We start from the raw sequence: 24279 nt of genomic DNA, 5'->3' as shown, positions 1-24279 counted from the left end.
TATACGTACCGTTACAAGCAGATTGCAAAGTGCATTCCAAGTTAAAAACACACAAAAATCTTCCAAGAAGGATTCACGCTTGCTTGGGAAGAACCTAAATGAAAACAACAAAGCAGTTTGTTCCCTTAAGGATTGTCGGATAGCTCGTTGGGGCTGGAGTGCAACAGGTGGGCTAGTGTTACTGATTTTCACCTGTGTTCCCAAAACATTCTTCACTGACAAATCTTAATTGCATATTAAGTGCTAAAGAGTTTGATGGTCCAAATATTGAATTTTGTAATGAGTTGGACTTTTAGTTTTGCTTATCACTAGGCCATATGGTTGCATTAAAAGATACAGAGGTTTAAGCCTTCCATTCTAAGAATGTCAAATAGATATTCCTGAAGAGTTTAAGCTCAGCAGTAGGACGTTTAATTCATTTCCCTTTGCATTTCAGTGACTGCTCCTTAGCCAAACCATAGGGAATGCTTGTTTCGTTGTGCCTTGTATGACTATAATTAGTCGTAAAGTGTCCGATATATCTTGCACTGATTCTAGTTTATGAATCTAGTGACTCATTGAAATTTCTACCAGAACAAAGTTGGCGATATTTATTTTTGAAAAGGACCCGTAAATCTACGTGAGCAACCACAATATGTGCATGTGTCTCTGTGCGCGCACACACAAAAATACGTGTTCCATTTTTAATACCTTTTTGGTGTCTCTCCTAACTCTTTGGTAGCATGCCTTGGTTTTTTAAATTTTTTTGTAATTATATCCAGAGACATCTTTTATATAATAATCTCTCTAAAATATCAAAATCTAACAGATGAAATTAAGCAAAATTAAAATTAGAGAAATTAGGCTCTTAGTTTGGGCAACCAACTCCTGTTGGTAGCTTAGAATTATAAATTTGATTGTAATTCGGGTATTTCTCTTTGATTCTAGAAACATGACCTTTTTAATCATTTATTTCCTGATCTCTGAGATAAATAATTACAATGTGATAAAGGATTATCCCTTAAAAGATAAAATGTTATCAAGCTCCAAAGCAGACTTATTAGCTCTTCTCCACCTGGCCTTCCACTGCTATTTCATCCTCACTCTTCCTGTCTTTTCCCTGTCGGCTCCTCACGGGGTCTCTTAGCCACTTAGACCCAGTGACTTCAGAGACACTCACAGTGCTGGGTGCCCGATCCGTCTCTCCTTCCCTAAGCCTTCTCCTTAGCTCCACCCTCGTCTTCCTAACTTGCTAACATATTTCCAACTACCTTCTTTAGTCCTCCACCTAGTAAGGGATCTACCTACCCCAAACCTAGCTCATCACGATTTCCCACCTGTCCTTTTCCTCCCAACCCAGAGGAATGCCTCTTATGCCTTCTCGTCCAAGTCACAGCATCACTCTGTACCCAGTTGGCCCCTCTTTCCTGACCACATCCAGTTCCTCATTCGATTCCTAATTGATCTACTACAATTGCCTCTTACCCTATCCTTTTTTTCCTAGTTCCTCTCTCCTTTCTCCTTTTCCCTCTGCCAGAATTTTCTTAAGACCAGTCTCATCTGGGGGTACCTGGGTGGCTCATTCGGTTGAGTGTCCAACTTTGGCTCAAGTCATGATCTCACAGTTCATAAGTTCACAAGATCGAGCCCCGCATTGGGCTTGCTGCTGTCAGCACAGAGCCCACTTTGGGTCCTCTGTATCACTCTCTTTCTACCTCTCCCCTGCTTAAACATACATACACTCTCTGTCTCTGTCTCTCTCTCTCTCTCTCTCAAAAATAAATAAACATTAAAAAATAAAGGAGGGGCACCTGGGTGGCTTGGTCAGTTGGGCATCCAACTCTTGGTTTCAGCTCAGGTCATGATCTCACAGTTCATGAGTTTGAGCCTTACATCAGGCTTTGCACTGACAGCACAGAGGCTGCTTTGGATTCTCTCTCTGCCCCTCCCCTGCTCATGTTCTCTGTATTTCTCTCTCAAAATAAGTAAACTTAAAAAAAAAAAAAAAAAGGACTGGTCTGATCTGACCATTCTCCTATTTAGAAACCTCCCTGTTGGCTATGAACTTAACTCCAAATTTCTTAGCAGAACAAAAAGGCGGTGTGTATAGCATGGCCACAGCTACCTTTTGGCTTCATCTGCAAACCCTGCCCTCCCCAGTGCCCATCCCCCCCCCCCGACATTTCCACTGTCACAGTGACACGGGACCACCTGCTGCTCCCCTGGGCCTGCCTCACACATTTGCTGGACTCATCCTTCTGCTTTGGATGTCCTTTTGCTTCTGGCCAACTCCTGCTCATCCTTTCCAGCTCAACTCAAACACCGCCTTAACTCCGTAGCTCATTCCGACATACCATTCGCTGAACAGCGGTTACTGTCTATTCATCTGGGTTCCTGCAGCACCTGACGGCACATTTCTATTGGGCTGGTAATTGTGCTCTGCCCTAGCCGCCTGCTGCCACTCTGTCTCCTCCCCCAGATCCCCTGGCAGGTGTGTGTCTCATCTTTGTGCTCTGACACGGGGCCTAGGACATAAGCAGCCCTCGGTAAACATTTTTAAGTACATTCGCGCTAAAAATACTTAATTCCATGAGGTAGGCAAGACAAATATTACCCTCATTTTACAAATAGGCAAATCGTGTCTCAGAAAATTTTGCCCATTCATAAACCCAGCCAGGACAAATTCTAATCCACTAGACAAACATGGGGTAGTTTAAGGATAAGTCAGAGGACTGACAAGCAACGTCAGTGTAATTTTGCCGCAGTAACTGCTCTGGAATATTTGCAAATGCAATTGTTATGTGAAAAAAGGTCTGGGGCGCCTGGGTGGCTCTGTTGGGTAAGTATCTGACTCTTGACTTTGGCTCAGGTCATGATCTCGTAATTCGTGGGTTCGAGCCCCACATCAGGCTGTCAGCACAGAGCCTACTTCGGATCCTGTCTCCCTCTCTCTCTGCCCCTCCCCATCTTGTTCTCTCTCAAATTTTAAAAAGTCTACATATATTACTGTATTGCTTTATTACTATTTTAATACTGAGAAAATTTCTGAATGTTACATGAAAAATAGGAAGGTAATTTTATATTTTTATAACATGGCATTTCTTAACAAAAGAGGTGTACCTTGTAAATATACAACATTAATTAGGTGATGTCCAAGACTAATCTGACTTTCTGTTTTAAGAGGAAGAGACATAGTAAATCACACATAAAACTATAAAATTCCTGAACCTATATTATGTATTAGTAGATTACTCTACCAAAATAAATAACAAGCCAAAAGATGGGTGACATACTGGTTAGTAGATGTATGAATTTTTTTTGAATTTTTTAAAACATTTATTTATTTTTGAGAGACAGAGAGAGACAGAGCATGACAGGGGAGGGGCAGAGAGAGAGGGAGACACAGAAGCAGGCTCCAGGCTCTGAGCTGTCAGCACAGAGCCCGACCTGGGGCTTGAACTCACAAACCGCGAGATCATGACCTGAGCCAGAGTCGAACACTTAACCAACTGAGCCACCCAGGCGCCCCTGTATGAATTTTTTAAATGTATGTAATACCTTTATTTTCTATAACACACTTCAAGTGATTTCTTTTTTTGGAATGGTGAAAATGTTGGATGCTCTTGAAATGTGTTTTTGAAAAGCAGAAATTCCGTAGCTGTAGTACAGTCTACGTAAGACTGTTTTGTGTCTCCGGGAGGTATATACAGGTATATATCGGGTGAGGGACCACGTGCTTGAAGGCCCTGTCCTGCCACTCAGGTCAAAAGCCATCTTCTGTTTACCTTGACCCAGATCCGAGTGCCGAGTTCTGTCGGTTGACGGTGGACCCGTGTGTGCTAAAGGTCTGCTGTGTCAGGGCCGGTGTTTTGAGAGAGGACAGAGGCGAACAACACGGTCCAAGTTTCTGGAATTCCAAGTGTAAACAACAGGGATTTCCTTGCGTGGCACAGCGTCGCCTTTAGCGATACCCTCTCCCATCTTCTCTGTAAAATTATATAACCATTTTGTGTCTGGTTCTTAGGAATCCTTTGAAGATTTAACATCACAATTTTCAATCTGGGAATATAAAAACAAGCTTTGTTCATTTTAATATTTCTAGCATGTATTCGAATAGATTTATATTAGAAACACTGATTTTAAAAAACATTTAGCTTTGGGCCAGCCCAAATCTGAAGAAAACATTTTCTCTGACTTTTGAAGCATATGAGAGTTATCTCCTTAATGGGTGTTTTATAATTATTTCATACCAGCAATGTGAATATTTGACAACAGTTTATTCACTATCTTTTTATTTAAGACTGATCCACATTTATCTAAATCACATTAGCATTCAGTGAATCATCTTTAAATATGACTAATTATTTTTAAATGTTGATGAAAAATGTTACGGTTTGAATTATATCTTTAACTAGATTTTTTAGTGTTATCATTACTGAGCTTCAAGGTCTCACCCAGAATACTAATATGCTACTATCATTTCATCAGCCATAAATCGGTGGTAGTTATGTCTTAAAATAATTGGAAGTTTGTGATGTCCGGGATTTTTGTCTATTAAATCTATTCAAATATATGCTAGAAATATTAAAATGAACAAAGATTTGTTTTTATATTCCCAGATTGAAAACTGTGATGTTAAATCTTCAAAGGATTCCTGAGAATTGGACATAAAATGGTTATATAATTTTACAGAGAAGATGGGAGAGGGATTTTTGGCAAACATAATTTCAAAGTAGGACTATGTAAGATTGATCACTCCCGCATGCGAAGAAGAAAGGACATAACAGTTATACATAGCTTGATTGGATATTTTATAGTTACTTCATCCTGAAAATACGTGGTCTACTAAAGCAGATGAGGGGTGGGAGGGTGGGCGGGCGTGCTCACACATGCATGGGTGTGGTCAGCTCTTAATTATCTCTAGTAAGAGAAGGAAGAACCCACTTCAACATTAATAGGTGAGACTCACAGAAAATTTATTCTTTGAATCTGAATAAGTCCCTCAGTTGAATAGAAGGGAGAAAAAACTCCTAAAACCAGTACATACATTTAACAAAGATTCCTGTTACAATGACCGTATCATTTTAAGATTGGAAAACAACTTAGATGTTTCTTCTCTATTTGTATTCTAGAGACCTTCCTTTTTAAAGGTAATTTTGATCATCTATAGTTGACACTGGTGAAAATAAAAGCCTCAGTAATAAAAATCTGAAATTATTTCTAATGCCTAAATTACAATAGTAAAACAGTCTCCAGTATTTATGCTGATTCTTATTCCTCTTGGATCCGGGTGTTGCGTGTGCGTGTGTGTGTGTGTGTGTGCGTGCGTGCGTGTGCACGTGTGCTTGTTGGTGGATAATCCTCCACAAAAAGAATTTCAAAAACTATTGCTTATGTCATAAGGATTACCAATATGTAGATATTGAAAAACTCCTTTAATTCATCTGCGTCAGTTAGCTTATCCCCAGATGGCATTTAAGTAGCTTTTAGTAACTGAAAATGGGCCGATGTAGGCTGTGGCTATGTTTAGGAGTAAAGACAGACAGTGTACTTGAGGCACTATATCTTATAATCAAACTTAAGGTAGCTCGTTTTATTACATTTATCCTTAAATCTATTTTCCATTTAGATGTTAAAATGATACCAAATCTACTTGTCTTTCGCCCTGAATGTATATTCTCTTCAATTAGATAGCGATGGAAAACTCAATTCATTGAATGGTTCCAATACCCCTTGGCTTGGAAACTGCCGCAGCGGGTTGACTCTATATCATAGAGTCGGCATAATGTGAATAACAAGTATTGCCTCAGCCCTCCATCAAGAAAAGAAATTATAGAGATAAACAACCCATTTTCAACCCTCAAATCTCTGTTCAAAATCATTATAGAATCGCCACAGGGCAGCATCTAGGCCTACGTGCTTACACTGTAGGAGATAGTACAGCCAAGAAGAAAAACTGGTCTCTCTTTAATACTAGAGAGCTTCAGGAATACTTTCCCCATCTGCTTTGCTTTTGGTCAATACTTCAGTTTCTATATTTTGTGTCCCAAGTGAGAAAAAGCCAGGTTCCTAATTTTATAATGATACTTCCCTCAAGCAATACTTATTTATGGTACCTGTAGGTAGATGTTGCCTCCTATGGGCACAGACGAGCTAATGGGACCTAGACCCGGAGAGGGAGGCTGCCGAGGGGGCCTGCTTCTTGCCACACGTGTGTGGGACTGCTGGGGGAGCGAGGTCCCCCGGGGGACCTGGCCCTTTCTGCCAGGCAGCACTGCTTGCCACTGTCCTCACAGGGCTGGCAGGGCAGGGGGGATAGCACCAGGATGTGAAGGGAGATTGGACCGATCCAGGGACCTTCCTCCAGATCCCCTGTTGTCGAAGCCACTGGGCTCCAGAGCCTAGGCATCTAGGAGACCCCCTGGTGCAGAGGGGGACAAGGGGCAGATGCCTTCCCAGCAAGGCCCAACTGCACCGTGGCCTCTGCTCTCAGGCAGGCTGCTGTGACCAGATAGCACTCACAGTCTGCATTACTGGGCGGGGAAAAGTCATTTAGAAATACTGGCGTAGAGGTGCCTGGGTGGCTCAGTCGGTTAAGCATCTGACTCTTGTTTCGGCTCAAGTCATGATCTCACTGTTTGTGGGTTCAAGCCCCGCATTGGGCTCTGCATTGAGAGCGTGAAGCCTGCTTGCTATTCTCTCTCTCTCTCCATCTCTCTCTGCCCCTCCCCTGCTCACTTGCTCGCTCTCTCTAAAACAAGCTTAAAAAAAATTGGCGTATAATGTACCTATATGCCAGCTATATGAAACTTCGGGTGAATAGAAATAGAAGCTTGGCTCCTACAGTGTTCTTGCACCTGGCGCTCCATGAGACAGCAGATTCCAGGGCCAGACTGCCTGGATTCTGATCCCAATAAATTGCTCCAATTCTCTGTACCTCAGTTTCCTCATCCGTAAGGATTAAGAAGTTTATATAGAAGTGCTTACAACATTCCCTGGCACAGAGCACGTGCTCTGAAAGCTGCTCCTCATGCCCCTCGGATTCCCTGCAGTGCCTAGCTCGGCAGCGCGCACTACCGACCTGCTAGTGCATCATTTTAGAGCATATCTGAAGGACAGCAAAAACGCTGGTTGCAGTTGGCCTTTGATAAATGCAGGTTTTTTTGTTTTAAAGTATGAAGTTACAGGATTCATTTTCATATCAGTGACCACAGTGATAAGCCAGGAACTGTTCTCCAAGCACCCGTGGAATGGTTGTAAGTGTCAACAATTGTGAGGGTGCAGAAGTAGACAGCAAGGGACAGAATGGGCTCATTGGGCCCTAACTGGGGGGGAGCACATTTGTAAATGAAAATGAAGAGCCAGAATGAGAAATGAGTACGAATGACTTTTGCAAAGGGGGTGGGGTGGGGAAGGATTGAAAACAAGGACTGACAGTCGTGGTTTTGTCAGTGGAGGCGTCTCTGGGCCTTGCAGCACAGCCAAGGCGCTTTGCGGTGGGCAGGTGTTCACACACACACACACACACACACACACACACACACACACCGCTTTCCTAACCTGGACACAGGGAGCTTAGCATGTCCACCATCTCCGCACCCACAACTTCACCACAGCTTTCACTAGGCACAGTTGTGGCGTTCCTGTAAAATTAGCACAGTGTGGATCCTGCACACTGTTCTGAGAAACAGTAATGACCCCCGGTTACTGGTTCGAGCTCAGTCGGTTTGAAATTCCACATTCTGAGACGTGGTTAACTACGATGGCCTTTAGTACCAGCCCACGCTGAGGTGGCATGATCGGAAAGCTCGGGGAGAGTTGAAGGTGAAGCCACACACATGATTAAAAAGTTGGAAAATGATGGGGCGCCTGGGTGGCTCAGTCAGTTGAGCATCCGACTTCAGCTCAGGTCATGACTTCACGGTTCATGGGTTCGAGCCCCATGTTGGGCTCTGTGCAGACTAGTAGCTCAGAGCCTGGAGCCTGCTTTGGATTCTGTGTCTCTCTCTCTGCCCCTCCCCTGTTCACGCTCTGCCTCTCAAAAATAAATAAAATGTAAAAAAAAAAAAAAGTTGGAAAATGAGACTTGAAATATTATACTCACTGAGGTTTTTGGGTTGTTTTTTTTTTTTTATATCCTGAAAAGACAAAATAAGTAAAAAAGGAGCAAGTTGCTGTAACAGCCCTCAGGTCTGTAAAAGGCCATCCGGCTGATGGGTGACTGGCTGTTCGCCATCTCCGGGAGGAGGCGGGCTCACGCGGTAGCATGTTGGATTGCAGTTTGATATCAGGAAAAATTTCTTGACAAAACACATTGTTAAACCCAGAAGAGGGTCTTCAGGGGTTTAGAATCTTCTCTCGAGGTACTTGCAAACAATTGCTGTTCATCTGTGGGGCCTCCTTTAAGCAGCCCTGTTCACATACAGAAAGGAAGGGGTGACCTTTCAGTGTTCCTGGCAGTGTCGTATGGCCTTAGGAGCCCACACAAAGGCTGGGAAAGGCTTAGTTGATAGCAGTAATTAAATTTTACTTGGCTCTTCTGCATGGCCCTCGATGAAACTTGTCTTTTAATGGCGTTCTCTGCCTGGATTGTTTGTTTCCTTGAGCATTTGAACCTTACATATCTAATAACATTTTCACAAATTGGTTGCTTCAGAGAAAAGAAAGGGGGAGTTTTTTCTTCAATGTAATTAATTCTTAACTTTTCAACTCTTTTGAAATGGCTCTTTTTTTGATGAGTCTTTGCCTCGCCTAACAAACAGAGCTGTCAGTCGGAGCGATGTCTTTGTCTCCTCTCGGCCTTGAGCTGTTACCTCCCTGCCAATCAGCCATGAAATCAGTGGCCTCCTGTATTGGGATGTCAGAAAGGCAGGCACGTCAGAGCCTGGCCCTCTGTCCTTATCTGCCCTTTTCCGACTCTGGCCCGTCTGTAAGAGATTGTCAAATGTGGGCCTGGTGCATCGGACGCAGAGGTAACCGTGTCCTGAGCCGCCCTGGGCATTGCTCGTTATCCTTCAGAGGAACCAGCACTAGGAACACGAAAGTGTTTGTAAGTGTTTGGTATTACTTTCCTTTTCTATTTGGGGCACATCCTCACTTCCTTGGTGCTCACTTCCCTGAATGTCTGGCTCATCTCCAGCCTGTTTTCCTGTCTCTGGACACACACTTCCTTCAGGTTCTCCTTGAACTGAGGACGTCTGCCATGTTTGCACCTCACGGAAGCACGTTCATCCTGTTCTCTACCAGAACACATTCTAGGGGAAATACCTCAGCCGAAAGCTTCGTGGTATTTGTAGAAATTTCAGCGACCACGTGCAGCCAACTGGGGACCTGCTTCCAGCTCTACAGACCCAGTGCAGGCATCCCCAAATCACAACTGTCTAACTTTTTTTTTTAAGCTTCTTTATTTTGAGAGAGAGCATGTGCACATGTGTGTGCAAGCCAGGGAGGGGCAGAGAGAGAGAATCCCAAGCAGGCTTCACACTCCATGTGGAGCCCTAGGCGGGGCTCAGTCTCACAAACCATGAGATCATGACCTGAGCCAAGATTGAGAGTCAGGCACCTGACAGACCAAAGGCCCCACGACTGCCTATCTGAATCCGAAGCTCGCCGTTGGGGTTCCCCCAAGACCTCCACGCAGCCTCCTTCACTCTCCGCCCCGAAGGACCTCTGGGGTACAGCTAGGGCAGTGCAGGTCCAGGTCCTATTATTTTCCGGGTCACGTTGGTCCACGTCCTATGAGACACATGGTCCGAGCTTCATAAACCTTTCCCTTGGAAACAAAACAAAAAACAAAAACCTTCCCCATGTTACGGGGCTCATGAAAACCAAAACTTCACCTCCTTTAGGAAACCTTTCCCGCACAACTTAAGTCAAAAGTAGAAAAGTATTTTGTGTGGTGGCTTCCCCCCCCTCCCCTTTAAAAAAGTGGTGAAACCTGCAAATAAATATAAAATGATCTCTTTGGTCTTGTTCAGTCCCTAACATGGGTGTAATGGAGTCCTACGATTTGGCGTCAGCTCCCAAACTCGTCATTGGGAAGCCAAATATCAAGACCTCCAGGCAGAGACAGAGCCTGGAAAGAACAATGTTAAAGAAAGTGTCCTAGACAGTCCTAGCTTCTGCGGATGCCAACCAAATTATTTGTGCAATGTGTGTCTCTCCTTCTTCTCTGTGCAGCAGGGTTAATTCTGTTTCTTTGCAGGGCGCATTGTAAGTGCCTGTTAAAATGGTTGGGCCAGTGCACATTGTCCTCATTATTAATCCTGCCTCTCAGTTCCTTTTCTTTGGTAAGAAAAACGGAGGGGGTGTTTACCAATTCAACCCTCTGTCTCCTGCCAGGGGTAATTGCTTGATTTCCTTTATTGTTCGTAGCACTTCTTGAATTAGATTAATTTCTTTATATTCCATTTCTGTCTTTTCAAGACAGCAATTTCTTTGACTAAGAAATAGAACAAGACATGATACCCATTCGCATATAAAAAGTAGACCAACCCTCCTTTTATTTTGAAACCTGTTGTTTTGGGAAACCATCTTTACGGTTCGGCACGTAAGATCCCAGCCGTCGGGCGGCCCCATCCAAAGCCCTCAGTGGTTCCCTGTGATCCCCGCCCAGCTGCATCTGTCCTGCCAGAAGCGAAGTTAACGTCCGTTCAGGTGGTGCCCCGCACAGATCTGAGAAGTTCAGAGATTCCGAACAAAAGGCAGTGGCAACATTTCCATCACGCTGAGGTTCTGAAGCACCTCTTAGGCTGAGATTGTGATGAACTCACTCACCAGATGCACTAAACAATTTAAAACGTGCGCTTCCTGAGGACCGTGAGTGGCACTCGCTTCCTAGCACCACAACAGGTCTCCGAGCTGACTCTGCAGTCAGCACTCCGTGGTTTCCGGAAGATACCCTGCGCAGCACCTAACAGTATCTTACCATGTATCTGTGTGTGTTTGTGTATCCTGATCTACAGTGTAGTCCCCTTTGCCCAAAACAGACTTTAAAGAAACTAACAAATGAAGCTTAGTGCCCAGAGGCGGGGGCTGCCCAACAACAACACGTGGACACAGAAGGGCGCAAGGAGAAAGTACTGATCACCGTGCACCCAGCAGGTGCACACATTCAGCTCAGGGGTTCCTGGCAGTAAAGCAAAGCACATGTTAAGATTACATGATTATTGTCACATGAGAAAAGAAAGCAACAACACTTATCTGGAAAGAGACACATTTTACTGGCAGGAAAGTCCAAGATGGCATTTAATTCACAGGATCTGCTGTTAGAGACACGGGATAACATAATGCAGGATGTCCTCAGCATTAAGTAGCGGCCCTCTGTAAAAGTTGATGTTATGTGAAAATATTTCATAAACACTTTTCTGAAGGAGCCTGTGTGTCTGGTTTTCCACCTTTACCGCAGGGCAGACTTAGCCTCACAGAGAGGTGCATTAACGCGACCATCCAGTTGGCACATCCTTTGGACCTGCTGGTTTATAGCCACCTCACTATTGCCAACTCACTGGTTGCTGATAGAGAAGAGATTCCAAGCTGAGGGAGGCAGGGTTAGCGTTCTGCTTTGAGCTTTACGGGCCCAAACTCCAGGAGGAGAATCATACACTTCTACAGAGTTGGGCTCTGGGGGGGCCCGTAGGAAGGGCCAACTTTTCTTACAAGAGCCTTTAGTCTACTCACACTTTCAGATGCACACCAGGACCCCAGAGCATGGAAGAAACTATTGTGGCTTTTTGGATTTTTTTTTTCCAGTATTGTTGACACATAATGTTACGTGTCTAGGTGCACAACATCATGATCCCACAAAGGCGTACATTGTGTTGTGCTCACCACAAGCACAGCTGCCTCCGGCCCCCTCACAGCACTATCAATACCATCGGGCTACACTCTATGCTGGGCCGCCCATTCCCGTGACATGTCCACTGCACACCTGGGAGCCTGGATCTCACAAACCACCCCCCCACCCATTTGCCCCTTCCTCCACCCCCTGCCTGCTGGCAGCCGTCAGTTTGTTCTCTCTTTATAGATCTGATTCTGCTTTTTTGTTCATTTTTTATTCCACATATAAGTGAAATCATACAGTATTTGTCTTTTTCCATGTAACTCATTTCACTTAGCAAAATGCCCTCTACGTCCATCTATGTCATCACAAACAACATGTTCCCTTTTTATGGCTGTGTAATATTTGTGTGTGTGTGTATATATACCACATTTTCCTTATCCATGAATTGATGGATTCTTAGGTTGCTTTCTATATCTTAGCTATGTAAATAATGCTGCAATAAACTTAGGAGTGCACATATCTTTTTGAATTAGTATTTTCATTTTCTTTACGTAAATGCCCAGTAGTGGACTTACTAGATCATCTGGTATTTCTATTTTTAATTTTTTGAGGAGTATGAAGACACTGGTTCCCACTGTGGCTATGCCAATTTGCATTCCCACCAACACTGTAGCAAAGGTTCCTTTTTCTCTACATCCTCACGAACACTTTTTGTTTCTTGTGGAAGAAACTATTTTGAATCAAGTATTCCTAAATATTTTTAGTGTTTTATTATTTTTGAGAAAGACAGAGAGACAGACCATGAGCGGAATTGGAGCAGAGAGAGAGGGAGACACAGAATCTGAAGCAGGATCTAGGCTCCGTGCTGTCATCACAGAGCCCAACACAGGGCTCAAACTCATAAACCACGAGACCATGACCTGAGCTGAAGTTGGATGCTTAACTGACTGAGCTACCCAGGCGCCCCCTTAAATCAAGTATTCTTAATGGAAGAGTAGCACTCAGTTCCACGAGAGACCAGGCAGGAATAAGGAAGCCGGGCTATAGCAGCATAGGTGAAATGGAGGACAAGTATCCGGGCTGAAGGGCCACATCTGTTCATCCCTGGCTGTTATGGCCACATGTGAACAAAGGCCCAAGGTCACCAGAGCTTTCAGTTTGTCAGGAGAGGCCAGAAATCTGGATTTTACTTGATGTCTGACGAATTAGAATATGAGCTCAGAAAACTTTTTTTTTTAACATTTTTTAGACCAAGCCAAATACAACAACAATTTGGTTTCATTCAGCCTAGGGGTCTTCAGTTGGCAACCTCTGTTTTAAAGCAAGGCCTTAATCATAACACAATTTTCAATTGGCCCCACGGAACTTAAGATATTTTGCAGAACTGAATCTTGATTTTAAAAACCAATTAAAGATGCTTTCCAGTGAGCTCAATAAATTGACCGAGTAAGTGGGAATGGTCAGTTTTTCCCTTTTAATTGGTTGAGTTCTTTACCCTCTTCCACAGTAATTTTCATTTTAGGGTGATGGTGAAGTAATTATTCAGCATGCTCACCATGTTGCTTAATTAGCACCACATTAGGGACCTACCACCATGGATAGCTACCATATCCGTTTAATAAAATGTTTAATGAAATGAAATCTGTTTCTAGACTACCTAGTATGCTCACTGATAGTGATTCTGGGATATATGATAAGGGCTTTTTGTTGTTGTTTTGTTTTTGGTCCATTAAGTTGTGTACTCAAGTCATCCAGTTTGGTGATTGTTCACATTTGTCTGATCGTTTTTTTTCCAGTTTATTGACATATAATTGACATATAACATTGTAGATGTTTCAGGTGTACATGTGATGGTTTCATACGCGTATATATTAAAAAATGATTGCCACCGTAGTAGCATTGGCTAACACTTTCATCTTGTCACATAATTACCATTTCTTTTTTGTTGATGAGAACATTTAAGATCTACTCTCTTAGCAACTTTCAAATATCTGGTCATCTTAAAGTAAGGAGGAGTAACACAGACATTAATTACTTACTGGTTCTTATTATATGCCATCATCGCCCGTAATGCTCCATATATAGTATAGCTCATTTAATCTTCACAGAGCTCCTTGAGGCAGGAATTATCAACATCATCGTCATCATTCCTGTTTTCTAGACATGGGACTCTGAGGTGAAGTAATTCACATCCCTTGCCCTAGATTCTTCAGTAAGGAAGTGGTAGAACCCAAATGCAAGCCAGACTGCCTGACTCAGAGTGGTGTTCTCTGCCAGCCTGAAGCCCGGAGCTTACCGGAGAACACGTTTTCTCTGAGGGTTGAAAAACGGGCATTATTTTGGATCCCATGGTGCCCTTCAAGTCTAGTGACAGAAAAGAACAAAATCCAAAGAGCATCGAGAAACGGGCTTGTATCCCCATTCCTCCCTCCTTCCCTCATTCTAGTCACTCACCTACGAACTCTAAGAAGATTCTTACCAAAATCTACAACACGTGTGGGGCTGAGGGAGCCAGATGTTCCCACTGAGACTCAAGGTTCCCATCTGTTCATTAAAATAGGTGGTGCCTGGGTGGCTCAGTCGGTTAAGTGTCCGACTCTTGATTTTGACTCAGGTCATAATCTCAGGGTCATGAGATCAAGCCCCATATCAGGTTCCACAGTGAGTGTGGAGTCTGTTTGGTATTCTCTCTCTCTCCCTCTCTCTGCCCTTCCCCTGCTGTCTCTCTCAAAACAAATAAAATGAAAACATTAAAACACATAGATGGAACTAAACCTTCCTAGTATTGTCTCCGTTGAAGAGAACATATTTCCCCCATTCCTTTCCAGACAGAGGGAAGAGACCAACCCACAGCTTGTAAGCAGACTCAATATTGGTTCACATGGTAGAGGTATGATCTTCCATAGTTGAGTGAAAGGACATTAATATGATACTATGCCAATTTGCTTAGTATGCCATTGTTTTTGATGATGATTAATATCATTAAATTTGAGTATAATTTTTTATTAGTAAAGACCTTTTATCATAGATGTGGTCTAAAATACACCTCCCTTTCTTTCCATTCATGGTTAAATCAATGGTGGCTATTTGGCAAAGGCTCAAAATGATCCCTGTTAACTTGTTTGTAATAGTATTTGATTTCTGTAAGTGCTCAAACCGCCAACAGGTACGTGTCTGTATGTTTACTAATTGCAGCCAAGTGCATTCAAGCATAGTGTTATTGGTGGGAAATGAAGCATAAAACATGAAAAATGTATAATTATTAAGAGTTGAAATTATAGTTTTTAACTTCTTCCAGAAGAGGGATATTATGATACAGCTTTGATTGTTTTTCATTTCAGATGAGTGAGGTTCCTAATTAATTGTAAACTTCTTCCTTCCAAAGGACATAAGTAAATTAACACATTGGTTCTCCTGTAACATATCTTTTCCTTTGGATGCATGTTGCCCTCCCAGTGCAGAGACAGGTACAGGCTTCAGAACAAGATTAAAGAAAGTCCTCAGATATTTCAGTAAGAGAACTTTGGTTGCTTTTCCTACTTTTCTCGCCTGATTTGATAAATAAGCGTCATAACAGTATCTAATCTCCATGACATAACTTGTGTATGTGGAATACAGACCGTTAATGACTCTGACTTTTATTTTAGACGATCCATGGACACAAGGGACCAATCACAGCAGTGGCCTTTGCTCCTGATGGACGGTATCTTGCCACCTACTCGAATACGGACAGCCACATTTCCTTCTGGCAGGTGCGTGTAGATGCTACAGGGCCCTGAGGGTCCTACTGCATGATTTGCTTTTGCTAAGAAAGGCTTCCTGTTAGGCCTGCCCACCAGCCCTTCTGTCCGCCCTCCCCCTGCTTTCAACAATATCAGGTATTACTGCTGACTGTTGATGTGCCCCATGCTAGCGAGCAGGGTGCACTGAGAATACAGTTAGCAATCTGGAGGGGGGGCCTGCTCTCACAGTCTGAGGGAGACACCTGTAAATAAGCAAGTGGTTAACAATACAGAGGGGAGCCTGAGACTAAGGTTGGGGGACGGACTCACAGAGGAAATGACATCTGAGGGAGGCAGGACCATGAATAAGGGCCGGATGGTAAGGGGAGGGCAGAGTGGGGGGTTAAGGAAAGGAAGCCGGAGTAGCCGTTCAGTGGTGAGCAAGGGCACAGCGTGCCTGGGGGCCTGGCCAGAGAGGCACAGGCCCGGGAGGCGCTGCACAAGGCTGCGGACAAGCCCAGCAGGGCAGAGGGCCGGGGAGAAGGCAGTCAAGTATTAGAGAATTAGCTCCATATCCCAATTACATTTTCTCATCTCTGTTAGCATTCTGAATTTCCCACATAATGCTTTTCATTCCGAAACTACCAAAACATTTTCAAAATCCCGAACATCAGGGCACTTTGACGGCTCATTCAGTTAAGCGTCCGACTTTGGCTCAGGTCATGATCTCATGGTTAGTGAGTTCGAGGCCCATATCAGGCTCTCTGCTGTCAGCCCAGAGCTCACTTTGGATTCTCTATCCCCCTGTCTCTCTGCCCCTCCCCCACTGGGTTCCTCTTCATCCTCTCTCTCTCTCTTTCGTGTGCGCTCTCAAAATTAAAATAAACATTAAAAAAATTATTTTAAACAAAAGCAAAACAAAACCTGGAGATCACTGAATGGCAGTTCATGAGAACACCTATGTCTAATTGTGACTAAATTACATATTAACTTTGAACATCGAATTTTTACAGTAGAACTTGCTTTATCCTCAGTAATTAATCTCCATTCTATCTTTTTAATCACTTTACTCCTGACAATTATAAAAACCTAGGCATTACCAACTCCCTCCCCGACAAAAAGCCGATTAAAAACTTTATTGTTTGAGATGCAAGTATGTTTTATGAGATTCAGTTTATTGCCTGGAAAGCTAAAAAAAAAAAAAAGAAGAAAGTTTAAATAAGACTTCAGCACAACTTGACAATAGTTTTTAAAAACTCAATAGCTAGTAAAATGTAAACCAGATACAATAAATCACTTAATTAACAACATGCTATTAAACCACGACAACGTCCATGTCCGCCACGGACTTTCCCTCCTTGTCGTTTAATGTCGTTTTCCAGTTTATTTTCTCATTATCTTTGCTCCCAGAATATATCTCCCACATCTTAATTGGCTCGTATTAAACTCTCTTCCCCGGCGGCCTCCCCGGTCCCCAGTTCTCCCAGTGACGCCCGCGGGCCCGTGGTCAGCGCTGCCACAGCCCCACGGCGGGCCCGCTGGGTGTCCGTAGAGTCACCGTCACAACAGTGCTTTCGTAAAGGGTCTCCCCACCCGCTGTTTCTTCGACACAGTGGTCTCTGTACGCCACCGCGCTTGGATGCACATTTTCTGCTCTTCCCTGGGCTCTTGGAATCCCAGATGAGTGTTTACGTAAAGAACATGTCGTTCAAGACACGTTCTAGGCGCTGGTGCCGGTGCCAGTGCGGCCCCTGCTTCGGGGACACAGGCTCCGCCAGCCCCATGAGCTTGTGTTTGTCCATGGTTTCTTCTTTGGAAAAAACCAACACAAGTCTTTTTGGTTTTCTTCAACATAACTTCCTCAGAAAATGAAATTTGTGGGGCGCCTGGGTGACTCAGTCAGTTAAGCATCCGACTTCGGTCAGCTCAGGTCATGATCTCACGGTTCGTGGGTTCGAGCCCCATGTCAGGCTCTGTGCTGACAGCTGCTCAGAGCCTGGAGCCTGTCTTTGGATTCTGTGTCTCCCTCTCTCTCTCTGACCCTCCCCTGGTGGCGCTGTCTTTCTCTGTCTCTCAAAAATAAATAAAAAACATTTAAAAAATCAAAAAACAAAGAAAATGAAATGTGTTATATAAAGGAATACCTCCTAACTTAGCCAGATTTGAAGCTGTTGCCAAGATTTTCCTGAATTTCTGTGTGACACGTTTTTTCCCTTATGTAGATACTCACGGTTCCATTTGGATATGTTCATCCCTTCCTCAAAATTTTTTTTCTACTTTTATCCAGATTCCTTCCTAGTGCATTGAGGATTTATAGTTAGCATCCTTTCTTACCTTAGAGCCAGGGATCATTCATTACAGAGACACTAGCTCTGTGAGATACCTCTTCTCATCTTCCAGGTCCCCCCTTTGGGTTCCTGCTGCTGCCGCTGGGCTTGGCCAAGGACACTTGAACCCACGCACCTGTGCGTGTGGCAGTGTGCGCGGGGCAGGGCCACAGCACGCTTCCTTGGTGCTCCAGGGGCCTCCTCGTGCTGTCCGCACACGTGGGTGTGCCACGCACAGTCCCTGGGGGCTGCTCAGGCAACACCCAGGTCTTTTTGCCTCTCCACCCAATGTCAGGATGGAAAATACAACCGATTTCTTAAATTAATACCCATTTTGGTCTTGAAATTTAAGCGGGAAGCACGGAAACATTTCAGCTTTATCAAGAAAATACAATAAATCCTCTTCTAGAGGTACAGCGGCATTTGATTTGAATTAAAGGAGGTCTAGAAAGCAATGTTGGAGCACCCACTGATTTCCCAAAATAAGCTTTGCTGATGTATTTAGATACATATTGTTTAGTTCTGATGATGTATGATGATACTTTTTTATTATTCCAGTAAATGTACTATAATATATTTTGAAAACTTAATGAAGTCTTATTAATACAGGACCTTACAAAAGCTATGAGCTATTAAAATCTTTGCTGAGAAATGAGTGTTAATGAGAAATATCGGTTGGATAATTACTCAAGTGAGACTTAGTAAAAGGTTTGTGTGCAGCATTACTTACACTGAGAATTGCATTAAAACACTTCCTGTTTTGATGAATTACATCTGTATGTGTTTCTGTGTGTTCAGAAAATAATCTTCACAGGACTGGTTTGGTGAAGCGTTCTTCTTAAAGGGAAGGGAAAAAACCAAAATTGTGTTTTTGTTATTTACAAATTCAGCTACTGGATGATGTCACCAGGCCATCTTCTAAGCCCTTTGATTCTCCAGCTACATCTTCCTACTAGTTGAACGTTTTGCGTCAGGGTAGCCGTTAGTGTTTGAGCAAGGGGAATTAAGTAATGAAATCAAATACGGCCATGGTTCTGTCACCTAAATTTCACCACTCTCCTCCAACTAGGGGGTTTCCTCTTTCAGAAATGCTAAAAATAAACCAGGTGGACAGTGGTTTCGCTTATTTTTATGTATTCCATCCTAGAATGGAATACTATTCAGCCTTTTAAAAAGGATGCTCTAGGGGCCCCTGGGAGGCTTAGTCAGTTAAGCGTCTGACTTCGGCTCAGGTCATGATCTCATTCGAGCCCCACGTCGGCCTCTGTGCTGACAGTTCAGAGCCTGGAACCTGCTTCAGATTCTGTTCCTCCTCTCTCTGCCCCTCCCCTGTTCGCACTCTGTCTCTCTCTCTCAAAAATAAAAAACATTCAAAAAAAATCAGTGTTACCAAAAAATACTCTAATTCCAGGTAGTTTTTATTCATTTGAGGCTCAAATTGTCCTTTCCCATACTTTCCTAGCTGGTCATTCCCAAGAAAACAATAATACAAATAACAAAATGGTTTGTTGTTCCGTGAGCATTCTTTGGAAAAATGAATGTTCACCCTTCCTACTTCTGGTTACCTCTCTCCTGAAGAGGTCACAGGGTAAGGATGATCTGAGGAACAACACGTCGGAGTGAACCTGAGGGACTTTGTCCCTCCAGCAGCACACAGCTGTGACAGTGATGTGCTGCGCAGACTTCACACAGCCCTGTTGCTCGACAGGAAGGCCGTGTGACCCTTCCAAAGGCATGTATCCATCAGTTTATCAAATGATTTATCAATCATTCAGTGGCTCAGCTCAGGAGAAGCCAGCAGGAACTTCTTGTTGAAGTTCTCCATCAGGAGCATTTCAGTAAGGTACTCTCTCCCTGTCTCCCTTTAGCTCTCAACCCATTTCTTCCATGTGGCTACATTTTGAAGGAAAGAATTAAAAATAAGGAAGGGTCTGAGCAAATTGGATACCCTTAGCATTTTGAGCCACCAGCAGAAATCAGGCTTCATCCATATTTTCATGGAAAATCCATAAAGAATGGAAACTACTTTGTAGCTATTTATCAACTGAGAAATGAGTTGGTTTTTTTTTTTTTAAGCACAGTATGCCTATTGATGCCAGTTACTTTTAACCACCAATTTTCTGCATCATTTGCATCTGTTCTGTTAGAGGACTAAATTATCATGTACTATTACTTTGTGTACAAGCGAGAACCATCGAATCAAGCTCACCACCGTTATTTACATATAAAATATTTGGAAACCTTCAGAAAGCAACAAGACATTGATTTTTGTCTTTTATGGAGTTCTTGGGAAAAGGAAAGGAAGCAAGGAAAGAAGTTTTTGGAGAAGGGCAGTTAGGTACTATCTGGCTTTAAATGTTAACCTTAACAGAAAGAGTTAATGATAATCATACATTTGGTTTTAAAATGTGACCTCGTACACTAGTGATTCTTTTTCACCTCTGTGTTGTGCTCGGCGCTATTATTAATGCAGGAAAATCAGTAACATTAGTCATCTTAAAAGGGTTATTACTCAAGATGATTTAAATTGTGAAAATGTCAGTGGAGCCTGCACGCATCCTGCTAGAGAGGCCATGATTTACGTCCTCTGACACCGTTGTGCTGCTGAGAAGGGCCAGAGAAAAGAATGGCTTATATTTTGCACTGATCCAAATGCAGAGCATGATATCAGCAGTAACACATCCTAAATGTCCTAGGATTTGCCAAGGTTTCGTGTGTCAACCATTTGTGTACGTTGAATCATAATCTGCATGCACAAAACCCTAGAATCTCTTGCATTCAGACAATGGCTATACTGGACAGAAAAACTGGAAAGGAAAATAAGCGCAAAGAAAACTAATGTTTTTGAGCCCTCTTTTCTTATGTGCTCTATGCTTTTCATGTGATTTGCAGTAGCACAAAGGATGTATATTGAAGAGATGTTCAGTAATATGTAGAATCTACATGATTCCACTGACCCGTCGCTCAGGCTCCCTGAGGTGCCCGCCATTCAGTATTCACACTTTGACCGGAACACATAGTTGTTCACAGGCCGTAATTTCCACATTATTTTTCACTAATGTGAATGGATTACGAGAACTTAAAATTCGAATCCAATCACCAAAAGCCACTAAAACCCAAATCAACTGATAAAAACCTATTGCCAATAAAGTGTTAAAAGTATTCTCTCTTCAGCGCAGCAGAGAAACAGTGAGGCTCAGATAACAGTGTTAAGATGCAATTGATTCTTGGTTTCCCCTTCGAAATGAACTAGACATTTCCAGAGACTGAACTCCGTAAAGAGCAGGTGAGGAGGGCAGTGTCGGTACATGCAGATGGGGGAGGGGGTGACGTTTTGAGCTTTGATCCAGTTTGCTGCTTCTCCTTGAACAAACCGTTAAGTCCCCCAGTCGCGTCTTGGTGGACTTGTCCTTCCCGGCCGCAGTGAGCACCGTTGTGAAGGAGCAGGAAGGTCCCTCGTGTGAGGTGCCCACCGTCGCCAAAGATTGTCTGACTGTGTTTAGTTAACATCCGGAATTTAGCCCTTAAATCCCCTAAAGACTGGTGGCCTTCCCTGCTGTCGGTGCTACCCACGGAGTCAAATTTTCGGTGGATTTATGCGTTTGTGGTAATAGCATCCCAGCAGCTCCAGGTTCGCCAAGAGGCGCGCTGCGGGGCCGAGAACCGACTCTCAGATGAGCTGGGGGGAAGCAGGTGGCAGAGAGCCAGCCGGAGGTGTGAGTCACTCGGCCCCGCCCCGCGGCAGGGAAGCGAGAGGATTCTGTAAGTGACGCGTGTGCCCTCGTGTCCCCGTGTCCCCCCAGATGAACACGTCGCTGCTGGGAAGCATCGGCATGCTGAACTCGGCCCCTCAGCTGCGCTGCATCAAAACCTACCAGGTGCCGCCCGTGCAGCCCGCCTCGCCCGGCTCGCACAACGCCCTCCGCCTGGCCCGCCTCATCTGGACGTCCAACCGCAACGTCATCCTGATGGCCCACGACGGGAAGGAGCACCGCTTCATGGTCTAACGCTGGGTCCGCTGTCCTGACTGCATCCGAGGCCCCGTCCGCTCTGGAAGCCGAGACTCCTCTGTCCTTACTCACCCGGATCGTTCCTCAGTGCCTGCCCAGGCCAGTGTCACCCGGGGGGCACGGCTAAGGCGGTGTCGCTTCCGCATGGTCCTCGGGGGCAGACCCCCACCTGTGTCCCCTATGATTCAGAGGCATGCACACCCCACCTTGCAGGAGTGGCCTTCGTGGGGACACTAGGCCATTTTCCTTCCCGGGGTCGGGGCGGTGGGGGTCGGGGGGGGGTGTCCGCAGTCCCTAGGAGCACCCCTGTGGCCTGGTGCACCGGAAGCCTCCAAATCAGTAAACACTGTGATTGCATTCCCAGCCCAGATCAGCATTTTCCTAGAGCTAAACCCCACCTCCGAAGTACTGCTTGAACCTGGTCATTTGACATTGGATTTTGACATAATGTGGCAGTCCTACTTAGCGAAGTTATTTTCCTTTGGGTTTCCTAAAATACATTATTGTTTACCAAAAAGATTCTGTGTTTACATGGTTGGTTGTTTTGGGGTTTTTTTCCCCATGATTGCTAGGATGCTATCCAAATCCAGTTTCCTAGGGTTGAGCCACTTGCTTCTTTATTAACGCCTAACAGATGTGAGATCAATGAGAACATATACAAAAAATATATAGAAAAAAAAAGGTTTCCCAGCCTTCCAGAATGCTCTATCCTGCTTATAATATGTTTAGTAGTTTAAAATAAAAATCATCACTACTTATGTCTAGTTAATATAATTATCCAGTCACTATAACTAATATCTTAAAAGGACTTCTATAATAAAGAACCAAGTTGGGAAGCATAGCATATACCTAAATAAGAAATCTCTTGTGTCTGTTGCTACAGGCCCTTTTAAGAAAGACCTCCCCCCTTCCCCCCAGAAACCTTACGGACCCACAGTTCCCATGCATACGACCTATGTCAGTTATCATGTTATAGTTACAATTCAGCCTTTGAACTGATCAGTTAAAGGAAAACTAAGATAGCGTTTTGCACAAGTATCCTAGAAAAATAGTAACGAAGGCACAAGCATGCAGGAGTATATACCCGATGTTAGGGCTCTCGGATAACTTGAGCAGAATTGGAGTGAGGTTGTCCACACTTCCAAGTGAGCTTTAACTGCGTTGCCACCTTCTTATGTCAATTCTGCTGGTTCTCCCAGTAATGGGGGGAAAATCCATGAAATAATATTTGGTATGAATTGCTACTAACAAATCTTGACCTGTACCTAGTTGGGGATTTGGTTGTTGATTGGTGGGTTAGCTGGGCATGATGGTTTATTAGATGCAGAAACAGAAAATAACATATTAAATTCAGAGAAAGTCTGTGAAGTTTACAGAGGAACCAAACGATGATGGGAACACTTAATTGGGAAAGCGTAGATTGTCACAGTTTATTGTCACATAGAAAAAAATAAGATCACAGTGTAGATTGTCACAGTTTATTTCACATAGAAAAAAATAAGATCACAGTGTAGGAACAAGTACGTCTGTTATTGAAACAGATTTTGAAAGAACATGGTAAGAAATTAAGACCACCAGAACGTCCCTTTCCTACTGATATGAAGTACGTTATTTCCATTGATGGCAAACCTATCCTGTTCCTTGGTCTTAGACTTTGGGTGTTCTTTTCAAAAGTGAATTTATGCCACATGCATGTACATTGTATTTATAAAGATTATATATGTAGTTTCCAGGGAAGAAGCAACTGTATACAGTGTAGATTCTATTTGTCTGGTGAACATACTGTTGTGTTCGATATAGACAGACACACCTGGGGTGAACAAAAGGCGCACGTGCTTTTTCCAGTGGGCTCCTGAATCTTCTCGATACTCAGCACGTGTTCTCTGGGTGAACTTAAGTAGGGATTAATTTATTCTAGACTACAAAGTTGTTTTGGAGTGATGAAGTAAAAGTATACTTTAGAGAGATTTTTAAAACAAAATCCATTGGGAAAGAGATGTGAGACGGTAGGCAGGCCACCAAACACACGACGGACCACTCCCCGGAAATCTGGAACAAAGCAGAGCCATGAGGGCCTGGGGTAAAGTCATCTGGGCAGTGAGCATGGGCCAGCCTGTCCCACATTCTGTCTGCAAAGACAGCCAAAATCATTGGCCAGTAGAACATTACTCTTACAAAACGTGGGTGGATGATGTTGGAGGGTTAGACATCTCTAACTGCTAAGTGAATACTCGCATTCTTGTTAACACGGATCTCCCCGTGGCTATTTTGACAACTACAGTCCCAGACTTCATCACAGCTTAGATTTCCCAGCACTGAGGCAAACTTTGTATTGTCATCCAGTGTATGCTTTTTAGTGTTTTATTGATTTTGTTGGCACTGTATTTGGACCTATCCTTGTAAATGTAGAGACATGTGTGGCTTCATTGGTAATTTACAAGCAAAAGATGACATGACGT

At 43.7% G+C, this 24279-nt stretch overlaps 1 protein-coding gene across 1 annotated transcript in view; it reads left to right on the top strand.

Annotated features, from left to right (window-relative positions):
• The window catches only part of WDR7 (WD repeat domain 7), a 345923-nt gene extending 323838 nt beyond the window's left edge, over window positions 1-22085 (top strand). Inside the window, exons 27-28 of the mRNA XM_029921300.1 lie at window positions 15409-15513; window positions 21614-22085. Coding sequence (XP_029777160.1) covers window positions 15409-15513; window positions 21614-21817 — 309 coding nt within the window. The 3' untranslated portion in view covers window positions 21818-22085. The remainder of the gene's footprint in view (window positions 1-15408; window positions 15514-21613) is intronic.
• Window positions 22086-24279: the final 2194 nt, after the last annotated feature.

The sequence above is a fragment of the Suricata suricatta genome, chromosome 14 (assembly GCF_006229205.1).
Source record: "Suricata suricatta isolate VVHF042 chromosome 14, meerkat_22Aug2017_6uvM2_HiC, whole genome shotgun sequence".
Classification (NCBI taxonomy): Eukaryota; Metazoa; Chordata; class Mammalia; order Carnivora; family Herpestidae; genus Suricata; species Suricata suricatta.
This window is presented reverse-complemented; position numbering and strand designations above follow the sequence as displayed.